This window comes from Orbicella faveolata, unplaced genomic scaffold (genome assembly GCF_042242905.1).
Source record: "Orbicella faveolata isolate gen_17 unplaced genomic scaffold, um_ofav_v1 contig_36, whole genome shotgun sequence".
Lineage (NCBI taxonomy): Eukaryota > Metazoa > Cnidaria > Anthozoa > Scleractinia > Merulinidae > Orbicella > Orbicella faveolata.
In genome coordinates, this window is record NW_028301565.1 from 7,005,001 (window position 1) to 7,027,874 (window position 22,874).

At 41.7% G+C, this 22,874-nt stretch overlaps 3 protein-coding genes across 4 annotated transcripts in view; all 3 read right to left on the reverse strand.

Moving 5' to 3' along the window:
- LOC110064617 (MFS-type transporter SLC18B1-like) overlaps positions 1-6,023 on the reverse strand; it is a 13,130-nt gene extending 7,107 nt beyond the window's left edge. The window contains exons 1-6 of the mRNA XM_020771687.2: positions 5,748-6,023; positions 2,929-3,024; positions 2,410-2,483; positions 1,627-1,774; positions 900-968; positions 692-782 (exon numbers count right to left, since the gene is read on the reverse strand). Of these exons, the coding sequence (XP_020627346.2) occupies positions 692-782; positions 900-968; positions 1,627-1,774; positions 2,410-2,483; positions 2,929-3,024; positions 5,748-5,990 (721 nt within the window). The 5' untranslated portion in view covers positions 5,991-6,023. The remainder of the gene's footprint in view (positions 1-691; positions 783-899; positions 969-1,626; positions 1,775-2,409; positions 2,484-2,928; positions 3,025-5,747) is intronic.
- An 803-nt stretch (positions 6,024-6,826) lies between these two features.
- LOC110064621 (heme-binding protein 2-like) lies at positions 6,827-9,364 on the reverse strand. Of its 2 annotated transcripts, none has more exons than XM_020771695.2 (3): positions 9,252-9,364; positions 7,749-7,935; positions 6,827-7,406 (listed from the first exon to the last, which is right to left on the reverse strand). In XM_020771695.2, exons 2-3 carry the CDS (start codon positions 7,933-7,935, stop codon positions 6,943-6,945), a joined length of 651 nt encoding a protein of 216 aa, XP_020627354.2. In that variant the 5' UTR covers positions 9,252-9,364; the 3' UTR covers positions 6,827-6,942. The 2 variants fall into 2 exon arrangements, with proteins under 2 accessions (XP_020627354.2, XP_020627351.2); XM_020771692.2 differs by lacking the exon at positions 9,252-9,364 and adding an exon at positions 8,973-9,100.
- A 2,059-nt stretch (positions 9,365-11,423) lies between these two features.
- Positions 11,424-15,254, reverse strand: LOC110064666 (uncharacterized). The gene is made up of 4 exons (XM_020771748.2): positions 15,163-15,254; positions 13,978-14,287; positions 12,798-13,556; positions 11,424-12,302 (listed from the first exon to the last, which is right to left on the reverse strand). Exons 2-4 carry the CDS (start codon positions 14,285-14,287, stop codon positions 11,821-11,823), a joined length of 1,551 nt encoding a protein of 516 aa, XP_020627407.2. The 5' UTR covers positions 15,163-15,254; the 3' UTR covers positions 11,424-11,820.
- Between the last annotated feature and the right edge of the window lie 7,620 nt (positions 15,255-22,874).

Genomic DNA, 22,874 nt, shown 5'->3' on the forward strand with positions numbered 1-22,874 from the left:
AATGGTGTTCAGATCAATGAGTGTGCTACTAGTGTTACAGAAGGAATTTCAATCACCACTGTAGAAGGTACAATAAAGCAGCCCTTGCAAAGACTGATGAATTGAGAATGCCTGATGACACCATTTCAACTGAAAGTGGAGGGGAGATTGGGGGAGGGGGAGAGAGGAAAAGAAGATGCTGCAAAGGGGAGGGAGATGAGACAAGAGAAGAGGAGGAGGAGAAAAGGGGAAGGGGAAGACAACAGGGGTTGAAAAGGTAAGGAAAATGAGATGAAGAAGAGAGAAAAGGAGGGAAAATGGTGTAAAAGAGAAGGAAAAAAGGTGGAGTAGGGAGATGAGAAGAAAAAAGAAGAGAGATGGGAGCAGGAGGTTTAAAATTAAGAGAAGAAAGTGGAAAAGGAGAATGGGAGGAGAGTTGAGAAATAGAACAAGGGAATAAGATGTGAAACAAAAATGAAATTAGAAGGCAGTAGAGAAGAAGCCAGGGAAGGGGAGAGGGGGAGAGTTAAGAAGGGAGGGAATGGAAAAGAAGATGAGGAAGAAAAAGGGGAGGGGGTATGGGGGAGTGAGGTGAGATGGAGATATACAAAGGAGTTACAAGGAAAGAAGCAGTGGTTAAAGCCAGTGAGTAATTGCAACTGAAAAGGGAATTGAACTATGCTGAACTCAATCTCATCAAAAGAATACTTACTCTCATCTTTTGGCAAAATGACTAAAACCACAGGGAGAATGGACAAAAGAAGACCACCCATCACAATAAATGGAAGTTTAAATCCTCCTGCCTGAAATAAAATTAACACTGAAATGTCTGCCAGTAGGTAGGGGAAGTAACAGTAATTAATGCTATAATTAATAATTATAATTATAATTAATGCACTGAATCAATTCATCTGACTCACTGAATAAAGGATTCCACCTAAGGGAGGCCCTAACATGAAGCCAAGCCCAGTGAATGTTTCCATGGCTCCCTACAAAATACAAAAAATATCCTAGAACAGCAGCAATAACATAGAATAGTAGAACCCCTGCTTTACGGCCATCCTGTTAATACGGCCACCCCATTAATACAGCCACTTTATTCGGGCCCAAACAAAAGCTCAGTCAGTCATTTTCTTATTTAAAGAACCCCTTTAATATGGCCATCCTGTCAATACAGCAGATTTTTGTGACCCGTTGGTGACCAGATTAACAAGGTTCCACTGTACAGGGAATTTAAAGAATACAATATTTGTAATGACTTATATAAGTTAACATGAAAATTGGAAAAAAAAAAATTGGGGAGCCAAACTGCTACCAATAAGAACTTGAAGCAAAAGCATAATAATTTATCTTCTTCCAGCAATTAACTAACTTTGTGGCAAGTACATAAATGCAAACACCATGCTTAATACAAAATATATTTAGTCGAACCTCCTCTAAAGGAGAATTCTTAATGGTAAAACATCCCATAAGCAGACTCTTAGTCATGAATGGTCCCTGGTACCAGGTGAGTCACCTTAATAGGAAGTTTGATAACACCTTTGTCACTTTTGGCAAGAGTACATTACATTGATAAACTGACGACATTTTGGCATGTTTGGGCATGACAAAGGAGAACCAGTCCTTACTTGAGTAGCCTTTACATACCGTCACTTTTCCAATATTGGTACCAAATTCTCCAGCCACAATTGCAAATGAGGCAGTATCTGCAGCAGCCCCACCAAGTGCTGTCACAACACGAAGAAGAAAACAGAACACCACAAAAACTGTGCCTTTAGGAAGCATTGATACAAATCTAAAAAGGAAAGCTCAGAGTAAACAAAAGCATTTATTAATTAGAAAAAAAGTTGGTGGCTGGAATATTTAATTAAAATTCTTTATCATTAATCAGAACTCAATGGAGTTTATTTAGCATTGTTGTCTACTTTTGTACCATTCTGTCATAAAAGGAAGATATTGGTTTAATGCAAGGCTCTGTTAGCACACTCTGCCTGTAAAAAGTCCTGTACCTTTTTATTATTATTTTACTCAGCAGGAGACAGGATTGTGCACTGTCCAATCTGTGTTATCACTGTAAGTTCCAAAGTCTGCTCAGTAATAAAGGCTGCGTATGAAACTGTGAATACAAATTTGGACATATGTACACTTATCATGCAATATTAGTTAGGATTTTAGGGTGATGGTGTAGTTAGGAGAAACTAACTAAACTAAAAAAAAAAAAACATCTGTCCAGTTGTTCACGCAAGTAGATTTTCCTGCCAGGCAAAGAAGCTAAGACTTGCCTAGGGTGGGCAAAATTTGTGAGCTTATTGTCCTAAGGGCAAGCTGGAATTCAATTATTTTTTTAAACCCCGACTAAGGTGTAAATGAAGCCTTGCAAGACTTTTTAAATATTGAAATAACAGGACAGTGGTTGCATAACTGAATTACCCAAATAATATCTGTGACCCAGAGCACAGGAAAAGTCCTGCCGTCAGAGTGAACTTTGGACCAATAGTTGGAAGCTAAATGTTGTGGAAAAAAAATTAAAGTAGGTTCAGTTTGAGTAAGATGTATTAAATTTAGTAAAAGAGCCATATGACTAAATGATATGGTTTTTGAAATACAGGCTCCTGCTAAATTTAAATTAGAAATGAAGTAAAGTTTATAAAATCAGCCAACCATTCATGGTTACTGGTAGACATGATCCTGTAGGTTTTAGATATGCTGCTTTAAATTTGCCAATTTTTCCTTCTTTACTTGCAAAAGGTCCTAACAGAGTGGCACCACTAGGTGTCTTGACTGAAATGATCATAGCTAAAAATACTGAAAACTTTCTGAACCCTTTCTGGATTGCATTCCAAAATTTCTTTGTGTGCTGCTACACTAAACTTTTTCTTGAATGTATCTTCATAATATTAACCAAGTACATAAACCAAGTGCGTAATTACATCCAAACATTAGACTCACCAAGACTCCTATTAATGGTGCCACTACAAAAACCACCAAGGGATAGATTCCAAAGATAAGACCAATCATGGTACCTGACGCACCCATCTCTTGAGCCTGTAATATAAAGTGGAACCCCATTAATCCAGTCACCAATAGGCCACAAAATATGGCCGTATCAACAGAGTGACCATGGGGTTCTTTGAATAAGAAATTGACTAACTGAGCTTTTGTTCTGGCAAGTGTAGAGGGGCTGTAATAACAAGGTGATCGTATTAACAAGGTGGCAGTAAGGTGGTGTTCTAGTGTAAAAAAAACACATCTAGTGGAAGAATTTTGTAGTTCATTGTAAAAGACTTGAAGGCAGGAGTATCACAAAGTTCATTATATGCAAATATTATCATTCATGAGAGGAAATAGACCCTAGTGATCTCCTTGAAGGATCTTTGGATAATTTGTTGCGGTCCAGTCATTACACTTTATACTTTTTGTTTTCATTTATAATTTTCTAGTGTTAAATTATGGTCAAATATTCCAATGTGTAAGAATCAAAGGAGAAATACTATAATGAAATTAATATTGTTATATAGCTGGCGTTTTTTCTGCTACAGCACACCCATTCATAGGCTAGTTCATGGTCAAATGACATCTAACAATGAAACTGTTTCCCACACCCAAATGCCATGAGTGGGCAACATTGCAAAAACTATGATGTCGAACGGGAAACAGTTCACTGCTACCCATGAAATGTTGACTGCTGTTGCAAGTCATTTATCAATAAGGTGATTATTTGTTTTCCACTGGTTTGACCCACTTGTTTTGCTATGTAACATATCACTTAATGACTGGTCCCTTGGGGAAAAGTGAGAATTCACTGTTCCCCTCAGGACAAAATCCACTGATCTCTCAAGAAGTCTCTTTGAACAAACTACAAAGATCCTCAAGGATCTTCGCTCAGATCTTCTCCAAGATCTTTAAAATCTCCTCCCTAAGGTCTTTTAACCACTAAAATGATCTTTGAAAGAACAGTTTTATAATTGGAACTCTTTGAAAAATCTTGCAAGCCATGAAGATTGGGCACCATTTTCAATCAGGAATGATTCTTGAAAAGGACCGATGTTAGTGTCTGCAAGATGCTTTGAGGGAGGGAGGAAGTTGCTGGGTGACAACTGTTACAAACACTCAGGCTGTTTTAGGAAAACAGCAAAATTGTGCCAGAAACCTAAAAAAATTGCTAGGTATTTCGAAACTTCTCCAAAAATCTACTGGGTGGCTAAAATAAGGTATTAAGCTTATTAATAATGGTAATAGGACTGAGTGGAGTCCAATTCGGTCTGTAATCATATGAGTGATTAACAAAATCGGACGACCGCAAAGCGGAAGTCCAATTTGTTAATCACGAGTATGATTACAGACTGAATTGGACGACACAATGTCCTGTTACCAATTAATCAAAACTATGACAAAATTCGAGAAACGAACAAACCATCGATTGATCACTGAACGATTAAACGTCGTGATGAATGTTGAAAAACACAGCCGTTTACTCAACAAAGTGCACTGCAACAGGGTGCGCAAAATGACACGTACTGTCCAATTACAAGCATGACGCATACACTGTCCAATTAATGCTCCAATTGGGCTGCTGATAGCCAATCACATTTGAGAATTTTGTTATAGTTTTGATTATATGCAAAATTACATTGAAAATACTCAGAATTGTCATGGCAATAGCTTGTTACGTTATACTCCCCATCCTCTTAGTGGGCACAAAAAAATGTGGGCAGTACCTAAGTGACAAAGAGCATGGCACAGAAATGGTGAAAGGAGTGCTTTTGGCACAGTGACAATTGAAGTTGGGGAAAATACATAAGCTAAATTAAAGTGTGTTAGGCCCAAAAGTATTTTCAATGATATGATCTTTGTTAGGCATTTTGCTTTCTTGGAACAATTCAACTGTATGGCTTGTGTGACTGGAGATTATCTTGCCATGACAATCTTTCTTTTGTACTCCAGCACACCTGTTTCTTACTAACAATTAGATTATTCACTCTCGATTTCTATGAGGTGATAGTTGATGAGGCCTTGTTGGTAGAATTTCACCAGTATACTAATGCAAATGCTGTAATCTGATTATTGCACACTATCAGCCATAAGTGTGCAGTGGCTTGGTTTGGTCGAAAAAAATTGCAACGTTTCCTCGTTCCTCCGAAGTTTTGAAAGAACAGTTAGAAACAAATAGATAATCAAATAGCTGAGAAGACTAAGAGGAGGGAATTTTCGGTTTCTTGAACTAAAAAGCTCGAATTATTTGACAGAAACTGATAAGCGCGCGTACACAACTGCAAATGTCAAATTCACAATTCAGTCCGTGTAAATTCTCTAAAGGAAGCGTGAAGTTTAATACTAAGAGCAGAAATAATTGGAATCGTTATTTGAAGCAAATTTCAGTTAGAATTCTACTAAAACAATTAGATTATTCGCTCTCGATTTCTGAAGCGATAGTTGATGAGGCTCAAAAAGTTTGAACATTTGACAGATTTGTGGTCGTTTCGCCCGAAAACCAGTTCGCCCGATGCCAGTTTTCCAGGACTGACAGTCAATCCGCCCGGACTGTTAGCTGCGTGGTCAAGGGATTAAGAACGAGAAATAAACAAGCTTCGTGTAAAAATTTTGTTTCAATTACTGTATGCCCACAAGGTTGTCTTTTTCGTTCGCCAAGTCTCTGTAAAAAAAGTAGAAATTTTAAGAACATCTTTCGTTGGAACTTTAAGTCCAGGCGCACTGACATCGGGCGAACAGTCGTTTCGGGCGAAAGGATTGGTTCCCAAAAGTTTTACCTCGCCGGGAAAGAAGGGAGACAGGATCGCGAATGACGCAGTAGCGGCGAAGTAAACAAGGCACAGGGCCACCAGAGTAAATTTTCTCCTTGCTGTGTTCCAGATTCCATCTCCTGCTTCGCCATCAGTACCACCCGGTGAAGGTTCCTTGAAGAAGTCATCGGAATTATACGACGATAAACTGGAACGCTTACTCAAGTTGACACTTGGAACACGAGAATAACTGGGTTTTCGTGTTGCCATTGTCGCAGGGCATTGCCGGTATGTGCAGAGGACTGGAACGAAAGAACTTTTGGACTCGTCACGCATTCCTCTCCAAGGGGTGCGCGACGAGCCAAAAGAATGTCGGCGCTGGGTTTTTTTGAGACTGCCTCGGGCAACGCATAGCGGGGAGAGGCGTTGCGTGAAACTGTAAAAGTACTAGAACCTGAAGTAGACCTTTTTAGGAGCGTGGATAGTAACTTGGCAGTAACGTTTCTAAAGTTAGGGCGGCTGCAAGTCAAGGCGGTATTCTGTGAAGGTTACAGTATTATTGTGGGCGTGACAAAGGGTAACTGGCCTAGTTACGCGTGCGAGTGTTAATTGAGTACTGTTGAGTACCACCTTGCTTCGCAAACCGAAAGAGCGAATCTCTCGAGTTTCGTTGCAGGCTAGATTTGGATTGGTTTATGACACACTATAGCCAAGATTAAATTGACCGGATATATAGATACACGCCGAAGATCCATAGCGTTCTGTGAACTCATAAACACAACTCACTAGCCCTTGATTAACCCAGGAATCAGAAAACCATATGAACTAGAGTAGGTGGTGAATGGATTGGGCCGCTCAACAAACGAGAAATAAAGACACAGGGAAGAAAAAATTTCCGCGCAAAATTTTTTTATGGGGATAGGAGGGGAGGAGAAAGTAAAAAAAGAACATTGAAGCTCGGCGATCCCACTGAGAGATAACGGAGGAGCGAGGGGGTTATGGAGGAAAGAAAAAAGATGGAAGCGCCATAACGTTTTTCATTTTATCTTTGCTTTCAAAGAACTGCATGATCGACAAATGCAAAGTCTGAAGTCTGAAGTCTGAAGTCTGTAGACAAGGAATACAAGAGTTTTAATTACTTTTTTGATGCTATGTTACACTTTGTTGAAATACCGGTTTCCACAAAGTTCGCTGTAGCGTGAAACAGTTCAATCAGTTTTATTTAGACTAGGATAGGTTTGGCAACAGAATCTTTCCTGAGATACCAGATCTCATTATGGCGATTTATCGGTTTAAAAGGGCTGTCGTAGCCAGCAGTGAAAAACACATCCTTTCTGAACGTGTCACCAAGCCCATCTTTAACAAGGTCCTCGCCCAACTCTTCGGAATACTTCTGAACAAGATCAAGGTTCGAGTAACCACCATACACCTTAACATAAGCAGTGATCGCTGGTAAGGTTGAGATAAAAACATCTTCCTCAGTGGGGGCTGCTGGATCAGCTTGATCCTCAAAAGGAACGAAAAAGTTGATAGTGAAATTATTTTTGCAGAAGGGACCCTGCCCTGGCTGAATTTCCACAGCAACTGGCACCGTCATGGGGATCTTCATCTTTTTCACGTTTGCACCCTCAATGTACTTGAACAGGCGCATAAAACCCATTCCAACTGCTTCGTCATATTCATAACCTGGCAAAAACAAGACAGTGAAGGTTGGAATACGTTTAGAACGTTCTCTGACAGAAAAAAAAAATGTATTATACGGGTCCTTCCTTCGGCGCGGTATCACGTACATGAGATGATGCAGGCGGCCCGTTACATGAATCAAAAGCGTATCGAAATGCCTTTCCGCGACTTGTCAAGGTTCTTCTCTTTCTTCCTATCTGTTTCAGTCGATTTTAAGCTAAATTTTAACCCTTTGAAATTTTAACTCGTTACTCGGTACTGCATCACTCAGTTTTCGACCGTTTTGTCTAGCTGGATATAACAGGAAAGAGTAAACCGCTGAAACAAAAAGAACAAATTTCCTACCTGCTACTACTGTTGACACCCACTTGTAGGGCGTTGGATAGGAACGGACTTCATATTTGTCAGTCTTATTGATGGTGTTAAAGTGCGGGCATTCAAGATCGTTGCAGAATTTGGGTTCTTCCAAGATTGGTTTGGCTTCACCAAAAGACAGTGCCACAAGTGCTAGAACAGCGAGTGTGATCTGCATCTGAAAACAATACAAACCAGGTCAGTCGGACGGAGGACTTTCGTAGACACGCTGTTTTCAAGCGGCCCAAGTATAGACTGTTGATTCAATAGCGCGCTTTGTTGTTACGCAACGAACGCCTTTTATATAATAGACTTTGTATGGGAAATTCATTATACAATAATAATTTTATGTGATTTTGACATATTTAGGACTAAACAAAGTCTACAAAACGTTCGTTGCATACCATCAAAGCCCCTATTGAATCAACAGTGACATAATGCATACCTAAGCTCTTTTGCTCAAAAGATCCCTGAGGACAGAAACGCGAACGAACTGCTCGTTGGCGTTCTTCCCTGTGGATTTTCGAGCAGGAAAAGAGAGACTACTGACAGTCAAGAGCTTGCGCGGCCTGTGTTCTATTCTTCAAAATACACTCCGCACGAACTACGTAACTGTATGACGCATCCGCGCTCTTCTCTCTCCGTATCCCTTGTTCTACAGGCTATAATTAAGGGAGATTGAGACATAAAAAAAATCCAACAATTAAATCTCAAATGCCATTGCTATAAATTTGCTCTCTTATAACATGCTAATCCTAATTTATTGTTACTTAAGTATAAACAAGTCAGCTTTTGCCCTACTGACGGAGCTTTTAGAACCGGGAAAACGAATCGGAAAACGTACACTCCAAACATTTGCGGAGAACGACTATAATAACTGGCGTTAAAAATATAATAGTGGATTGAGGCCTCATTAGGGGGGTCTGAGTATTCCACATCCCGTTAAATATCCCGCATCCCGTAATTAAATTCCAATACGTTGCAAAACCTAACAATTATCATAGTCGATGATGATTTTTATCTAATCTTAATATCCCGTAACTTTGTCGCCCAAACATCCTGTGTCCCGCTAACGTTTTATAAAAATATCATGTATCCCGAAAAAAAATTAAACCCTAATAGGACCTAGATTAGCATGCTCGTCCTTTGCAACTCTACAATCAAGAGATACAGTAGTATTGACAGTGTTACGCAACTAATACACAAAAATCTAACCTCCTTGAATCTGAAATGCCTCTGCAATAAATTTAACTCGTTCTCTTTCATAACTGACTATAGTCAATTCGCTCACACTGAGAACAGTTACAACCGAAGTCAACTCTGCAGATACGAAATTTCGTGATTACTTACTGCATGACTTACTGCAAAATTATATAATGCGAAACATTTATGCATAATTTGTAATAGTTAACAAAGAATTCTTTTGCATTCGGAAGTTCATTAACACTCCTCGAAAAGCCAATAAAAGCTAAAAGCTGTCTTAACTAATCTTACCGTATAGAACAGTTCTCAACTGGAATGAAACGTTACTCGGATGTCGAGTTTTCCACTCCTTATCGTGAGTGAGTCCCGGTGCGGTTGTTCCAGGGTTTATAAATATTGCATGTTTTGTAATGTGTCATGTGATTTCAAACCCATCTCAACGAAAAACGTGACTTCACACGTGGCGGTAAGTTCGTTCGTGACCAACCACACGTGTTTTGGAATTTAAGGAGATATTTTTGTTGCTGTGATCGTCTTTTCGTGAAAGCGTACAAAATATTTAAGTCCGTTTGTAAATTTCACGCCGCCAAGAAACAAGAAAACTGTTATCCACGATATGTATAAGCTATGACATAAGTTCTGGAAAATTAGGAATGGAAGTGGATCAAGAACACTCGGAACAAGCCCAGAATATCTTTAATGTCATCGCACCCCCGCGACCCGGGAAGGGGAGAAAATCAGGCTGCCAATCATGAGTCGACATAAATTGAGGAGAAATATAAGAATCGACACGCTTTTTACAGGAACTCTAGCTCTCTAGGTAAATTCCAGTCCTCGCTTCCTACAATATGCGAAACAACAACATCAAATTTACTGTCAGTAGTGTCAAGTTTTAAAATGATGAGTCACGTTTTTCGGGGAACGTTTGTTTAATTCGCTCGTGTTTACCTTATTGTATATTTGGATCAGTCATAGCTTCTTAGATAGCTGAGAACCCGCAAGCGGATGCGGAGAATATTGGCAACAGCAACTCGGTGGAGCTCATTTTGCTCACGTCACTAATCACCTAATATTCGTTCGCTACACGAAGATAACGATAACTAGGACTACGAAGAACTTAGACTGCGAGCAGTCTCTCTTTTGCTTGAAAATTCGTGGGGTGGACCGCAAAACAAGTACAGTGAGCGTGCGAGCGTTGACTGCGAGCCTGTCTACGTCGCCCGCATGTCACGCTCGCCGTCACGCTCACACGCTCACTTGTTTTTCGTTCTCATGTCCTCATGGATTTTCATACAAACGAGATATTGCTCGCAGTAAATTAAGGTGAGCTGTTCAGCTGCGGGCATCAAGTTTTTCTCCGCGAAATCCTGTTTTTAGAAACGAGCCTATCGAGTGTTTGTCTGAGAGATCACGCTGTGGACGGATTACTTAAAGGGGCTCAGTCACGGTATTTTGAGTTATTTTGGCCACATACAAAATTACCTTTAAATGGTATGAAACCTGAAAATAACAGTTTAATAAGATAGAAAAATACCAATGAGATAATGATAAACCATAAAGGAACAAGGATGGCTAAGGATGGAGAAGATTGACACGGATTGCAAACGAGGAATTTGAAAAATTGAGGCTAAACTTTTCAATATGGGCAAACCGTGACGTAGCTCCTTTAAATCTAGTAGCGCGTGCTTTCGAAACCTTTCGTTTTTGAGCAGTTTGATTGATATTAATAGAAACAAAGTAATCTCAAAATCTGCGATTAAGATAACAGCGGTTTTACTGGTTGTGCCTTTAAAACGGTAGTAAAGGCCAATTAAGGCCTTGGGCGTGTTCCTGTACCACGTTCATATATTTCTTTATTACTTTCCCGCATGTGTACATTTATGTACTTGCGGGACTACTTTATGTAATGTTTCTTCAGGTTTTGCCCTATGCCCTATCCTATATTAATCGTCGCGTTTTTTCACGCCCCGCGCTCACAATCCAGCTTGGAACTGGTGTATTGAGCTCGCGATCTGCTCCGCGGAACTACCTGTTCTGCAGGCTGGATGTGGGCTGTGTGATATTTATGGCCTCCTGGTACAATTAATTCAAGCAATCGGAATCTTAAGACCTTGCCCTAAAAATGAAGGGAGTCGTCGTAAACACGTCGATTACTCAATACGCTTACGCCTCTCAATCTTAAGTAGTAATGGCCTTTTGATGGAGAAAGCCGTAAGCTTGGCTTATCGAGTAGGAAACGGTCAGCAACATTTTAATTTGCCATTTTGGAACTGGTACCTCTTGGGAGGGAAAATGACAAAAAGGAGATTCCGGTACTTCGCTAAATGTTAGACCAGTACACTCATTAATGTTATAGAGAAGCTCCTCCCCTTGGTTTCAAGCCCTGTAGTCAGTTTTCATCTGCATCGACCCATCTATCCCCGACTCCGTAAGTTAATCTAGCCAGTCATCAACAGCTAACAGTTTGGGTAATTAATGGTATATTTTTTATTTCAAAAGCTATACACAAAGTTGAATGAGAAACAATACTAACGACAAAAAACGAGAAAATTAAGGCATGCGTGTAAACTACTCTGTACCCGTGTATGACAAAACTGAATAGTCTGCAGGTAACACATGAAGATATGTTGTTCAGCTTGTTGTTATGAGACTTAGGTTCGCAGTGCGTACATGTGGGGCTTACAAGTTACACTTGTAATTAGGCTAAAACTAAATTATCTTGAAAGAGAGGCACGAAGATTTTCAGGTTAACATAAGTCTGCAGGTGACACGACATAATGATATGCTGTTTCATTTGTTGTTAAGAAAAATCTTTCAGCGTATATATCTTTTGCTATTTAGTACAACAATCGTTTATAGTTTACAGGGTCTCGACTTCTTCCTCGATTGGGTTTTGCTTTCTGCTAATGAGCCATATTTCGTTGTGTCGGTTTAAGAACTTCCAGGGGCTGTCATAACCAGCTGAATAAATTGCATCGGTACGGTAATCCTCCTCGCCCAGGCCATCCCTCTTCAGAGATTTCACCAGCTCATTGTAGTGTTGCTCGACCCTCTTCATGTTTGAATAGCCTCCATACACTCTGACATAGGCGCAAAATGGCTGGAAGACAGTCAGGTGGACACTATCCTCTGACGGAGCAGGGGCATCTTTCTGATGTTTGAAGGGGACGAAGAAGCTCATGGTGTAGTTGTTCTTGCAGAAGGAATCGGATTCTGCGACTGGTTGGATTTGCATTGCAACTGGCACTGTCATCTTTATCTTCATTTTTTTCGCGTTTTTACCATCGATGTATCGGAAAAGCCGCCAGAAAGCAGTTTTACCGGCTTGTTTGGATTCTTCGCCTAGTAACCAGACAAAAAAATACATGATTTCACTAATGATAATAATTGCATTATGTGTTCAACAAGAGAGGGGTTTTACTACCAAAGTAGGCATGACCACATGCTCTTGGACCGAGGAGAAGTGACAGAGATATAGGTATATTCGCCCCCCCCCCCCCCCTCCCCCACCCTACACCCGATGAGGCTACACTTTTTTGAGCTGTTTGGTCTGAAAATAACCATGGTTTGAGGGAGCAACAGTGTGTATTAACATAAGCGCATTGACCTACTTTAACGAGCTTTTCATACGACGAATTGAAAAAGAATGGATTGTTCTAGCAGGACGGGGTATAATCATTCGCTTAGTGAAGTTTACGCGCGGTTTTAGCGCGAGATGATTCATCATTGAAAACCCCCAATTTCTATTCTATTTCCTGACAAAGGAGCTTAAATACTCTAATTAACACTTCATCCTTTTTAATGCAAAATGCGGCAGTACTTCAATTAGAGGCTTACCTGTGACAGTTGTGGAGACCCAGCGATACCGCTCAGGATAACATCGCAAAGTGTAGTCCGTCGCTTTCAGCTTTACTTCATAGAAGTCCGGACAGTCGTTTGAGCCACAGAATGCCGGAGACGATTTGTTCACGGATGTTTCAGTAGAGGGCTCGGGGGATTCTGCTCCTGGTTTGATTAATGGAAGCTTGGACATGACTTTTTTTGCCATGGAAGGAAAATCAATATCTTTGAATGACAGTTTACCAAATATCTTTCCAAAGTACTTGCCAAACGTTGACTGAGCTTTCTCGTTTTCAGGAAGAGGAGCCGGGCTTTGCCTTTTACTAACGAGCCAGATTTCGTTGTGTTGCTTTGCGCTCTTGGGGTCGTTATACCCGGCGGAATAGATCATATCTGTACGGAAGTCATCACCAAGACCATTCGTCTTCAGATCTTCCACGAGGGCTTTGTAGTTTTCTTCAATCATGGTGATATTAGAGCGACCTCCGTACACCCTGACATAGGCGCAAAACGGCTGCACGACTGTCAGCTGGACATCTTCAGCGAACGGAGCAGGGGCATCTTTCTGATGTTTGAACGGGATGAAGAAGCTCATGGTATAGTCGTTCTTGCTGAAGGATTCGGGTTTCGTGTCTGGATGGATTTGCATTGTAACTGGCACTGTCATCTTAATCTTCATTTGTTCTTCGTTGTTACCTTGAATGTAACTGAAAAGTCGCCAGAACGCGGTTCGACCGACTTGTTTGTAGTTGCTGCCTATAAAAGAGATGACAAGGACACATGACTTCAAAGGCAAACATATTATGTTAAATAACCCTGGTATTCACCAGCGATGCAAGCGTGCGTACGAGCAAGCTCAACCTGCCCATTCTCGTCCCCAGAGCCTCCGTTCTTCGGGTCTCCTGAAAACACTTTAAAACGAGTAGCATTGGGGACGACAATGTTCCGTGCCCATTCCTGATGCGTGACTAGTTGCACTGATGTCCCAGGAAAACAATTCAATATTAACGGCGTACTTTTAAAACGTATTTCGTTATATGTAGCAAAAGCAAAAATTTGAAATCAAAATCGATCTGCTCAGCTCCAAGAAAAAAGGGGTTAAGACACCCTTAGAATTTATACCCTCTCTCGTTCTTGTATAAATACAGTACAGATTATGGCCAAATCAAAACCTCACCAGTAACAGAGGTGGAGACCCAGCGATACGGCTTAGGATAACATCGCAACGTGTAGCTTGTCGCGTCTTGCTTCACTTCATAAAATTCAGGGCAGTCGTGCGAGTCACAGAATGCTGGAGGTGATTTCTTAGCAGATGGTTCAGCATAGGGTGTCGCGGATTCAGCTCCTGGTTTACGAAATGGAAGCTTGGACATGACTTTTTTGGCGGTAGATGGAATACCAAGTTTACCAAATAACGTGCCAAGTTTTGGAAATCTGGCCTCTGTAGAGACCAGGAAAACCACGAGTAGTAAACCAACCACCTTCATCTATAAAGAACATCAAAGTGCGTTAGTCGACGCGTCAACTGAAGCAGGAGCTTTAACCTGAGGGACCGTGAGGCGTCGGGGAAAGCCGCTGTTGACAAGGACCATTGCGTGAGGAACCCAAAAGCTGTCCCTCCGATAGCCCTAGCTCGGGTGAATTAATATTTCAAATAAGTCTTCTAAGGGTTTTCATGCAATGGATCACGAAACGCATGACACGATAGCCGAGTTAAACCCGGCGTTTGTTCGAAGCCGCACTCAAAAACTAAATCACACTCATCCGTGCTCTTGATTGCATTAACTGAAACATTTTGTTTTGTTATACTATTTTTCATTGCTATGTCATGTTATGGTCAATTTATAGATGCTTGTGAGGGAGAGTCATCGGTTTATTAAATGATCTTTGAAACCCGGAAATTTTCCCGCCCTCCATACTGTTTTCTGCTTTCCCTTATATGCTGTTGCAGTTATACGGGTTACGCAGGAACTGAACAGGAAAACTGTATATCGACTAACCAGCTCAAGTAATGCTATAAAGATGGCTAGTGATTATAAACAAATCACAATTTAAGTTAAGAAGCAAGCTATTCAAACATTGTCCCCTCCAATATCCACTTCGACTCCATACAAGAATCCAGTCACCTTTATAACAGTAAACTAACAGTGTTCGTTATGGATTACGTAACTTATTACGCATTCAACTACAGAAGGCCGGCCGGAAGAAGGACATCAGCTCTTTCGCTGCCGGTAAATTGCTTAAATGGCATAGGTCGACATACTCTGGAATTATTACCGGAGCATCTTCAACTTCAGTACTTCTAGAATAAAAGTGCTTAAGGCCGAGGGTAACAAAAACTTTTGTCTTAGTTTGTACTCACCTTGAGTGACGTTCGCTTGTTTTCTCCTCTCTGACACTGACGTGTAAAGACTTTGAACTGCACACTGACAAGACACGGTGTGCAAATTTATAACAAAACGTCACGTGACACTTCCCGGGAGAATTCCGGCGCACGTGCTTGAGCGACTTAATATTGAATTTCTTCGGGTTTTAATTTTCTTATAACATTTATGTGCACGTGGACACAACAGACAGTCTTTTATAAGCTTTTCACTGAGAATATGATAGCCAGGCTAAAGTCATGCACGCAAGCTTGTTTCGGTAGAAAACAATTTTTTAAAGTTTACTTGAAAAATGAAGAACATACCAACACATTAAATAAATTGACGATACAAGGTCATACGGTCTTGAAGTCTTAAGTGAAGACGCACATTCCAGGTCACTGCCATTTGATGGCCTGGATCACGCGAAACCTCCATTCTCACGCTCCCTTTCACGTTATTTAATTGAAATGTTACGTAATTTCATGACAAGGCAACTTCTTCACTTACCATGTCAACACTGATTCAATGCGTTGCTTGTTATCTATATCTGCGATCGTTTTACTGTTTGTCCAAAAGTGGTCGCGTGCCCCCTTAAATTTAAGGTGCAAACGGCACGTGTCGCTAGCTGAAAAGTATACGTCCATGCGTCGATATTTTCTTCGGCGATATTTTCTTAAAATTCTGTTACCCTCTTAGAATAGGATAGCAAGGCTGGAGTCATGCAAAAATGATCACCCAAGGGTCAAAAGCTACTTGATCCGAAGCTACACAATAGGGTTCCTCGACTCTTTTTTTTTTTTTTTGCGAAATCCTGCCATACCAATAGTCCCCATACGGAACGTTACTCTTCCGAAACAATTTGTTTTCAAATCTGTTCTTTCAACAAATAGAATTTGATGGTCCTGCTGTGCCAGTTCATTGGACGTAAAATATTTCCCCTCTGAGGTTTTTCAATGAAACTTACTTCAAGCTCTCCAAAGGTCTTAAAACGTAAATTAAGTTATCTTCATAAAGGCTGACAGTAACGTCGTTGCCTCATGTTATTCAAGGACTTCTGAGTAGAGATTGAAGTGTTCATTATTGACGAGGTCGATGCAGGCATCTTTTTTTTGCCTTTATCCTTTAGTTGCTCCTTCTTGTCTTTTCTTTTTTTCATGGTCTGATAAATGACCTGCATCGCTACTAAAACAGGATATGTGGCTACCATATTCTGTCAACCTAAGATGGCTATTGTTGTTAGTGATTCAGTTTGTTTTCTTTTTTTCTTTGCCTACCTCGTGTAACGCAGCATTTTAAGGCAGGCAACTGAAGCGGTCATGAAAAGGTTTGCTATTTCTTTTACTTCTTCTCACTAAGAAGTCTAACCGTGAGACGAACATTTAATTGGGAACCATAAGCAACGAACAACAAACAAGCTTTTATGGAAAAATGTCACTTCATTCAGGCCAACTACTACTCTGACAGAATTTTTGAAAAGTACACATATTAAAAAAACGATAAAGATATGATAAACGAACGTTTGCAACTTCCTTGTGCCTAAATCAGCTATTTCATATTACAGTGAATGGGGATCCCATACAGAGGAAGTGACTTTGTTGATGGCTTTAATATCGGCGTTTATCGCGGCGGGTTCACGATTCTTCGGTGGTATTTCCTAAACTTGGCGAACGAGAACACGGGGAAACTGAGAGAATTGTAAATATTGTTGCGGTATAACTGTTTTGTTCCCTTTCTTCCTCAAAGACCCGGCGAAGTTGACGACATTTATCATCTTGTTTTCGTTGACCTTTAATTCGTGGTAAAGGAGGCAATCATATATACAGTCTATCCAGTTTTTACTGTCTTCATCTTTATTTCTTCTTCATTTTTAGCTTGAACGTAACTGAAAAGTCGCCAGAACAGAGTTCGGCCGGCTTGTTTGTAGTTCATGCCTAGAAAAGACAATAAGGATACCTGATTTTAGAGGCAATAACTTTTGCTCTGTCCCAGCTCTAGAGAAAAGGGGCTACGACACATTTTAATTTCTTCCTTCCCCTCTTTTAGTGCAAATCATGACTTTATCAAAACCTACCGGCAGTATCAGTGGTAATACTCAGTGCTTGGGACAACATATTGTAACTGAGTTTTAGTCTTTGTCTGTCGTGTTTTGTGTCAGGATAGGAATAAACGTGATTCGGCTCCTAGTTTCCGAAATGGAAGCTTGGAAATGATTTTTTCCGCGACGCAAGATGAGTACCAAATAACGGACCAAGGTTTTGAAATTTGGCATCTATAGAGAGCATCACGGCATGTCAAAGTGAGCGATTTAGTCGTTGAGTCATTTGAAGCAAGTATTTTATCTGAAGGGCCGTGAGGCTACGGAAACTGAGCCTTTTTTATATTTTTTTTTATCCTCCACGCTGAACTGCTTTTCTTGTACGCGGCAAAGATCAAAGTCTACACAAAAGCATTGCCGCGTGGCTGTGTTCTGCGGTCCCAGCCACAGCTACTGTAATGTTATGGCAAAGATCAGAAAGATAACTTTTTATTCCAGCTAACGAATACAAGCACACGTGTATATTCTGTCTCGTCCTACTGCGCATGCTCAAAACCTGATATGTTTACATCTCCACCCTAAAAACTTTGCCGGGTGAAAGAAAGAAACTTGGTCTCTAAATTGGAACCTAAATAACGCAAGTATTGTTCAAATTGAATCCAACGCAACAAAATTCTCAGACGGCTAAGCCGAGTTGTTCTGATTAACAAAGTTTAAAGGTCCAGCCTTAATGGCTTCTTTACAACACGACCACTTCTGGTTGTCAGATGTTGGTCGGCACTTCCCTCACCAAGTGTAGCTGGTTTCTGGGGTGTCTGGGGTAATCCTGGTGACGGGACTTGGTGAGATGTAAATGTAGGTGCACTGGGCTGTGGTGGATTGTCTTGGCTAGAGAGCAGTTGACCTTCAAGGCTTGGTGCTACTTGGCCTGACGGTTTTAACTGTATTCTGTTGCGCCTTAGTTCAGAACCACTGTTTGTCTCTACAATGTAGGATCTTGGCTGGTTCATTTGCTCTTTCAGTGTTGCCGGAGTCCAGGTCTTGGTTTTTGGTTGAAACACCGATACTGGTTGGCCTGGTACTAGCTTTTGTAGCTCACGTGTGGACTTGCCATCATGCTGCTGTTTCTGAACATCTTGGCGGTGCTGCAGCTGATCTTGGTGGCATTCTTTTGCTTGTGACCGTTGGAGTCGTCCACTGCTGGGTAGTTGTGTGCGATATTCTCTATTGTTCAGTAACTTGGCTGGTGATGGTAAGTTGCTATCGACAGGCGTGGCCCGGTATGACAAGAGCGCAAGATACGGGTCCTGTCCTGCAGCCTCGGACTTCCTTAGAAGGTTCTTTACGGTTTGTACCATCCTTTCTATGAATCCATTGCTCTTTGGATACACTGGTGAGCTAGTAATGTGATTGATACCCCATTGGTCACAGAACGCTGCAAATTCCTTGCTGCTGTATTGAGGGCCGTTGTCAGATACCAGGGATTCTGGTATACCATGTTCTGCAAAGATTGATTTGAGGTGGTTGATTATTGCAGCAGATGTCGTTGAGCTCAACTTTCTAACGATGGGGTATTTGCTGTAATAGTCTGCGACTAGTAAGTATTGAGCACCTCCATAGTCGAACAGATCGCATCCAAGCCTCTGCCATGGATAACTGGGTACATTGTGTGGATGCAATGTTTCTTTTGGTTGCTGTTTGGAAAACTGTGCGCATGTCGGACAGTTCTCTGTCATCTGTTTGATGTCCCTTGATATACCTGGCCAAAACAGGCTGTCCCTTGCTCTCAGGAGACACTTCTCTGTTCCCATATGTCCTTGGTGTATGATTTGTAACATCTGTGGGCGTAGCTTACTGGGAATTACGAGTTTGTGTCCCTTGAGAATGAGGCCATTTTCAACACTCAGGTCCTCTCTGAAGTTCCAGAACTCTTTCAGGTCTTGTGGGCACTCATTTGGATATTCTGGCCATCCATGATGCACGACATCTTTTAAGTGACTGAGTACAACGTCTTGATCAGTGTACTCTCGTACTTCATCTAGTTTGGCAGGGCTGGCTGGCAGTGTTCGAGAGATTGTGTCCAATTCCACCACGGGGACTTCGTTGTCTTCTGCAGGGGGCTCCATGTGGCTAATCCTGGAAAGGGCGTCTGCTATCACGTTGCTTTTTCCTTGAATGTACCTGATCTCCACGTTGTATTTGGCCATTTTAAGTAGGAGCCTCTGAAGGCGTGGTGGTGCGCTCGATATGCTCTTCTTCCAGATGCTTTCGAGCGGCTTGTGGTCAGTTTCGATGACCACCTTCTTACCAAATACGTAATGGTTAAGCTTTTCAAGCGACCAACAGGCAGCGAGTAACTCTCGCTCTATGTTGCTGTATCGAGACTCAGTTTCAGTTAGTGATCGACTGGCATAGCACACTGGTTTGCCCTCTTGCGTCAACACACATCCAATGCCTTTAAGGCTTGCATCAGACTGGATTAGGTTCTCCTTTTCTGGGTCGTAATAGGCTAGGACTGGTACTTCAGTGATTGCTTGTTTGAGGTTCTGGAATGCCCTTTGGTGTTCTGGTTGCCACACGAATGGTACATCTTTTTTCATCAGCTGTCGCACAGGTTCTGACACTTGGGCTAGAATGGGTGAGAACCTGTTCAGGTAGTTAATCATGCCCAAAAAGCACTGCAGCTCTGTAAGGTTCTTCGGGGATGGCATATCACGGATTGCTTTGATTTTGGTTTCGCCAGGGCGGATCCCGTCGGGGATCCATGTGAGCCCGAAGAAGGATGCTTCCTTCACTTTAAACTGGAATTTGTCCGGGTTAAATCTCACATTGTTCTCTCTTGCTGTGTCAAGGACAGTTAGTATGTGCTGATCATGTTGTGCTTCGCCCGTGCCATAGACAAATGTGTCATCTGCAATACCGCTGAGCCCTTCAAGTCTGCCAAAGACCATATCCATTTTTTCTTGAAACACATCTCCACTGCACGTAAGGCCAAATGGAAGTCTTGTCCATCTATGCTTTCCCCATGGGGTGTTAAAGGTGCACAGCCTACTGCTTTCCTCGTCAAGACTAACTTGCCAAAATCCACTGCGTGCATCAAGGATACTGAAGTGGGTGGAGCCGCTGACTTTCGGTATCACATCATCTATGGTTCTCACACAGTAGGGGTTGCGCTTGATTGCTTTATTGAGATTCCGAGGGTCCAAGCACAGACGGATCGACCCGTTGGGTTTGATGGTGACCACAGCAGAGTTAACCCAAGGGGTATATTCATCTTGGACCTCAACCAGAATTCCAGATTCTTTTAACTGGTCTAGCTCTTCTATGTAGGCTTTCTGTAGTTGTACTGGAACCTGTCTTGGAGCATGCTGTACTGGGGGAATGTCAGGGTTAGTTTCGATGTGGTACGGGGGTCCTGGAAAGCAGCCAATTCCTGTAAAGACATCCTGATATTCTTCCAACAAATAGTCCTTTGTCAGTGGGAAGGGGTGTTGTTTGCCTCTGATGTCAAATAGTTTGACAGTATTTGCATTGGGCATGGGCTTTTCACTTTGTACAACATTCTGGGTGGTTGCATTTGTGCTGGCTGTGACTGGCCAGCTGAGCTTTAGGAGGTTCAGATCTTGTGCAGACATGTTACCAATTATGGCAGGGCCATCAACGTCAACAACTTCTGCTTGGATAGCTCTGGGGTTGGAATTGTTAGGACCCTTCACATATATTTGGCAAGATCCAAGATTTGGGATCTCGGCTCCACCATAAGCAGTTAACTTCACTGTAGGTTGTTGTAAGCTTAGTGTCTCAGGGCTTAGTTGCTTGTATAGGGACTTGGGTATAATGTTTGTTTCAGCACCTGAGTCTATCTTACAGAGTGCATTCATTTGTTTTCCTTCTGGCTTCAGTGCCAAGGAGACTTCTAGCAGAGCCTTTTCTCTACAGGATACAACGTTTACACTCATGGCCAGGGGTGTTGCTTCAATTGGGCCCAGGAACACATAATCATCTAATGATTGGGTAGGCTCTGACTCAGGTATGGCATTGTTATTACTAGTAGCTTCTATCTCATGCACATCCTTCTTTTTAAGTTTTGAAAAGCATACCTTGGCAAGGTGTCCCACCTTTTGGCAGTAATGATACGTTGCATTTCTTGCTGGGCACTGTTCATGAGAGTGAGGGCCCCAACCACAATTCCTGCAGAGCTGCGTTTTTCCTGACTTGTTGCCTTTTGGGTTTTGCCTTGATCCACCGGCTACTGGGTTCAGCTGGTCGCTTCGGAATTGGTTTCTCCTGGTTGAGCTAACAGGGTGTACTGCTGACACTACTGGGTTCATTAGCTGAAGCTGCTTGTCTGTTGATTCGTCTGCTTTTGCCATTTCTCTAGCTTTACTAAATGTCAGAGCATTTCCTTCTTTGAAACACTCCTTTCTGACATGGTCTGAATTCATGCCGAGTACAAGGAAGTCTCTCAAGAATCGATCATGATGTTCCGATGGATAGTTGGCTTCTTTGACAAGAATTCTAAGCTTTGCAATAAATTCTTCTAACGATAGTGTACCTTGTCGAAGATTATGTAGCTCCCAGGCGGCGATCAGCTCGTTTGAGTGAGGTTTCACGTAGTTTTCGAATTTCTTCCAGTAGTTTTCCAGTTTCTTTTGTTCGTCTGCCGAGAGGCCCCAGCTGTTGAACAGCTCCAAGCCGTGCTCACCGGCCCAGTAAAGCAGGTGCTTACACTGAATTTCTTCGTCAATTTTGGCCATCGGGCCCGTAAAGAGCAGTTCACAGCGTTGTTTCCACATTTTGAAGCGTGAGTATAGGTTTTCATCCGTGCTCCAGTCCAGGGTTGGACCCTTGTCAATGAATGAGGCGCTGGCGGCCATGTTGTTTTCTTGAATCGATCGTACACGTGTCGTTCGGAAATTACTTCACTCTTCCACCTTCTCCAGTGTATCGAGCTAAATGGTATGTTTGGTTACTTCACGATCCCACTTCTGACACCATGTAATGTTATGGCAAAGATCAGAAAGATAACTTTTTATTCCAGCTAACGAATACAAGCACACGTGTATATTCTGTCTCGTCCTACTGCGCATGCTCAAAACCTGATATGTTTACAGCTACGGCATGCGTTGTATGGGGCTGAGGTTTAAAGCAACCTTTGCGTTCCCTCTGGAGTAAACGAATGATTTGTTTCTTTCTATATTGCGTGAGGAGCCCATAGAGAGTAGCTAGTTCAGTTCTGGAGAACACAAAATGAAAGCAGTCCTATGATAGCCCTCAGGTGAATCAAATTTCAAAAGTCCAACAGATTGTATGGAATGGAACACGAAATTCAGGTGCTATAATTGAGTAAAATGCGAAGCCCTTTTTTTTTGAGCCGATAAAAAAATTACATCGCCCTCATCAATGCTCTTGATTACGTATAAACTGATAGTGAAACATTTTGTATTGTTATCTGACTATTGTCCATTAGTCGTTTGTAAATATGAAGCCCAGAAATTTTCCCGCTCTAGAAAAACGCACAAGGCGCTAATTTACTTTTGGTAGCTCAAGAGAGAGCGCTGATTGGAAACGGGACACTTCTTAAGGACGGGGTGCACATTTCTTATTGACCTTACACGACTGAATGTGATGTAATACTTTAATGAAAAAGAACAAATACTTTTACTCAAGAAC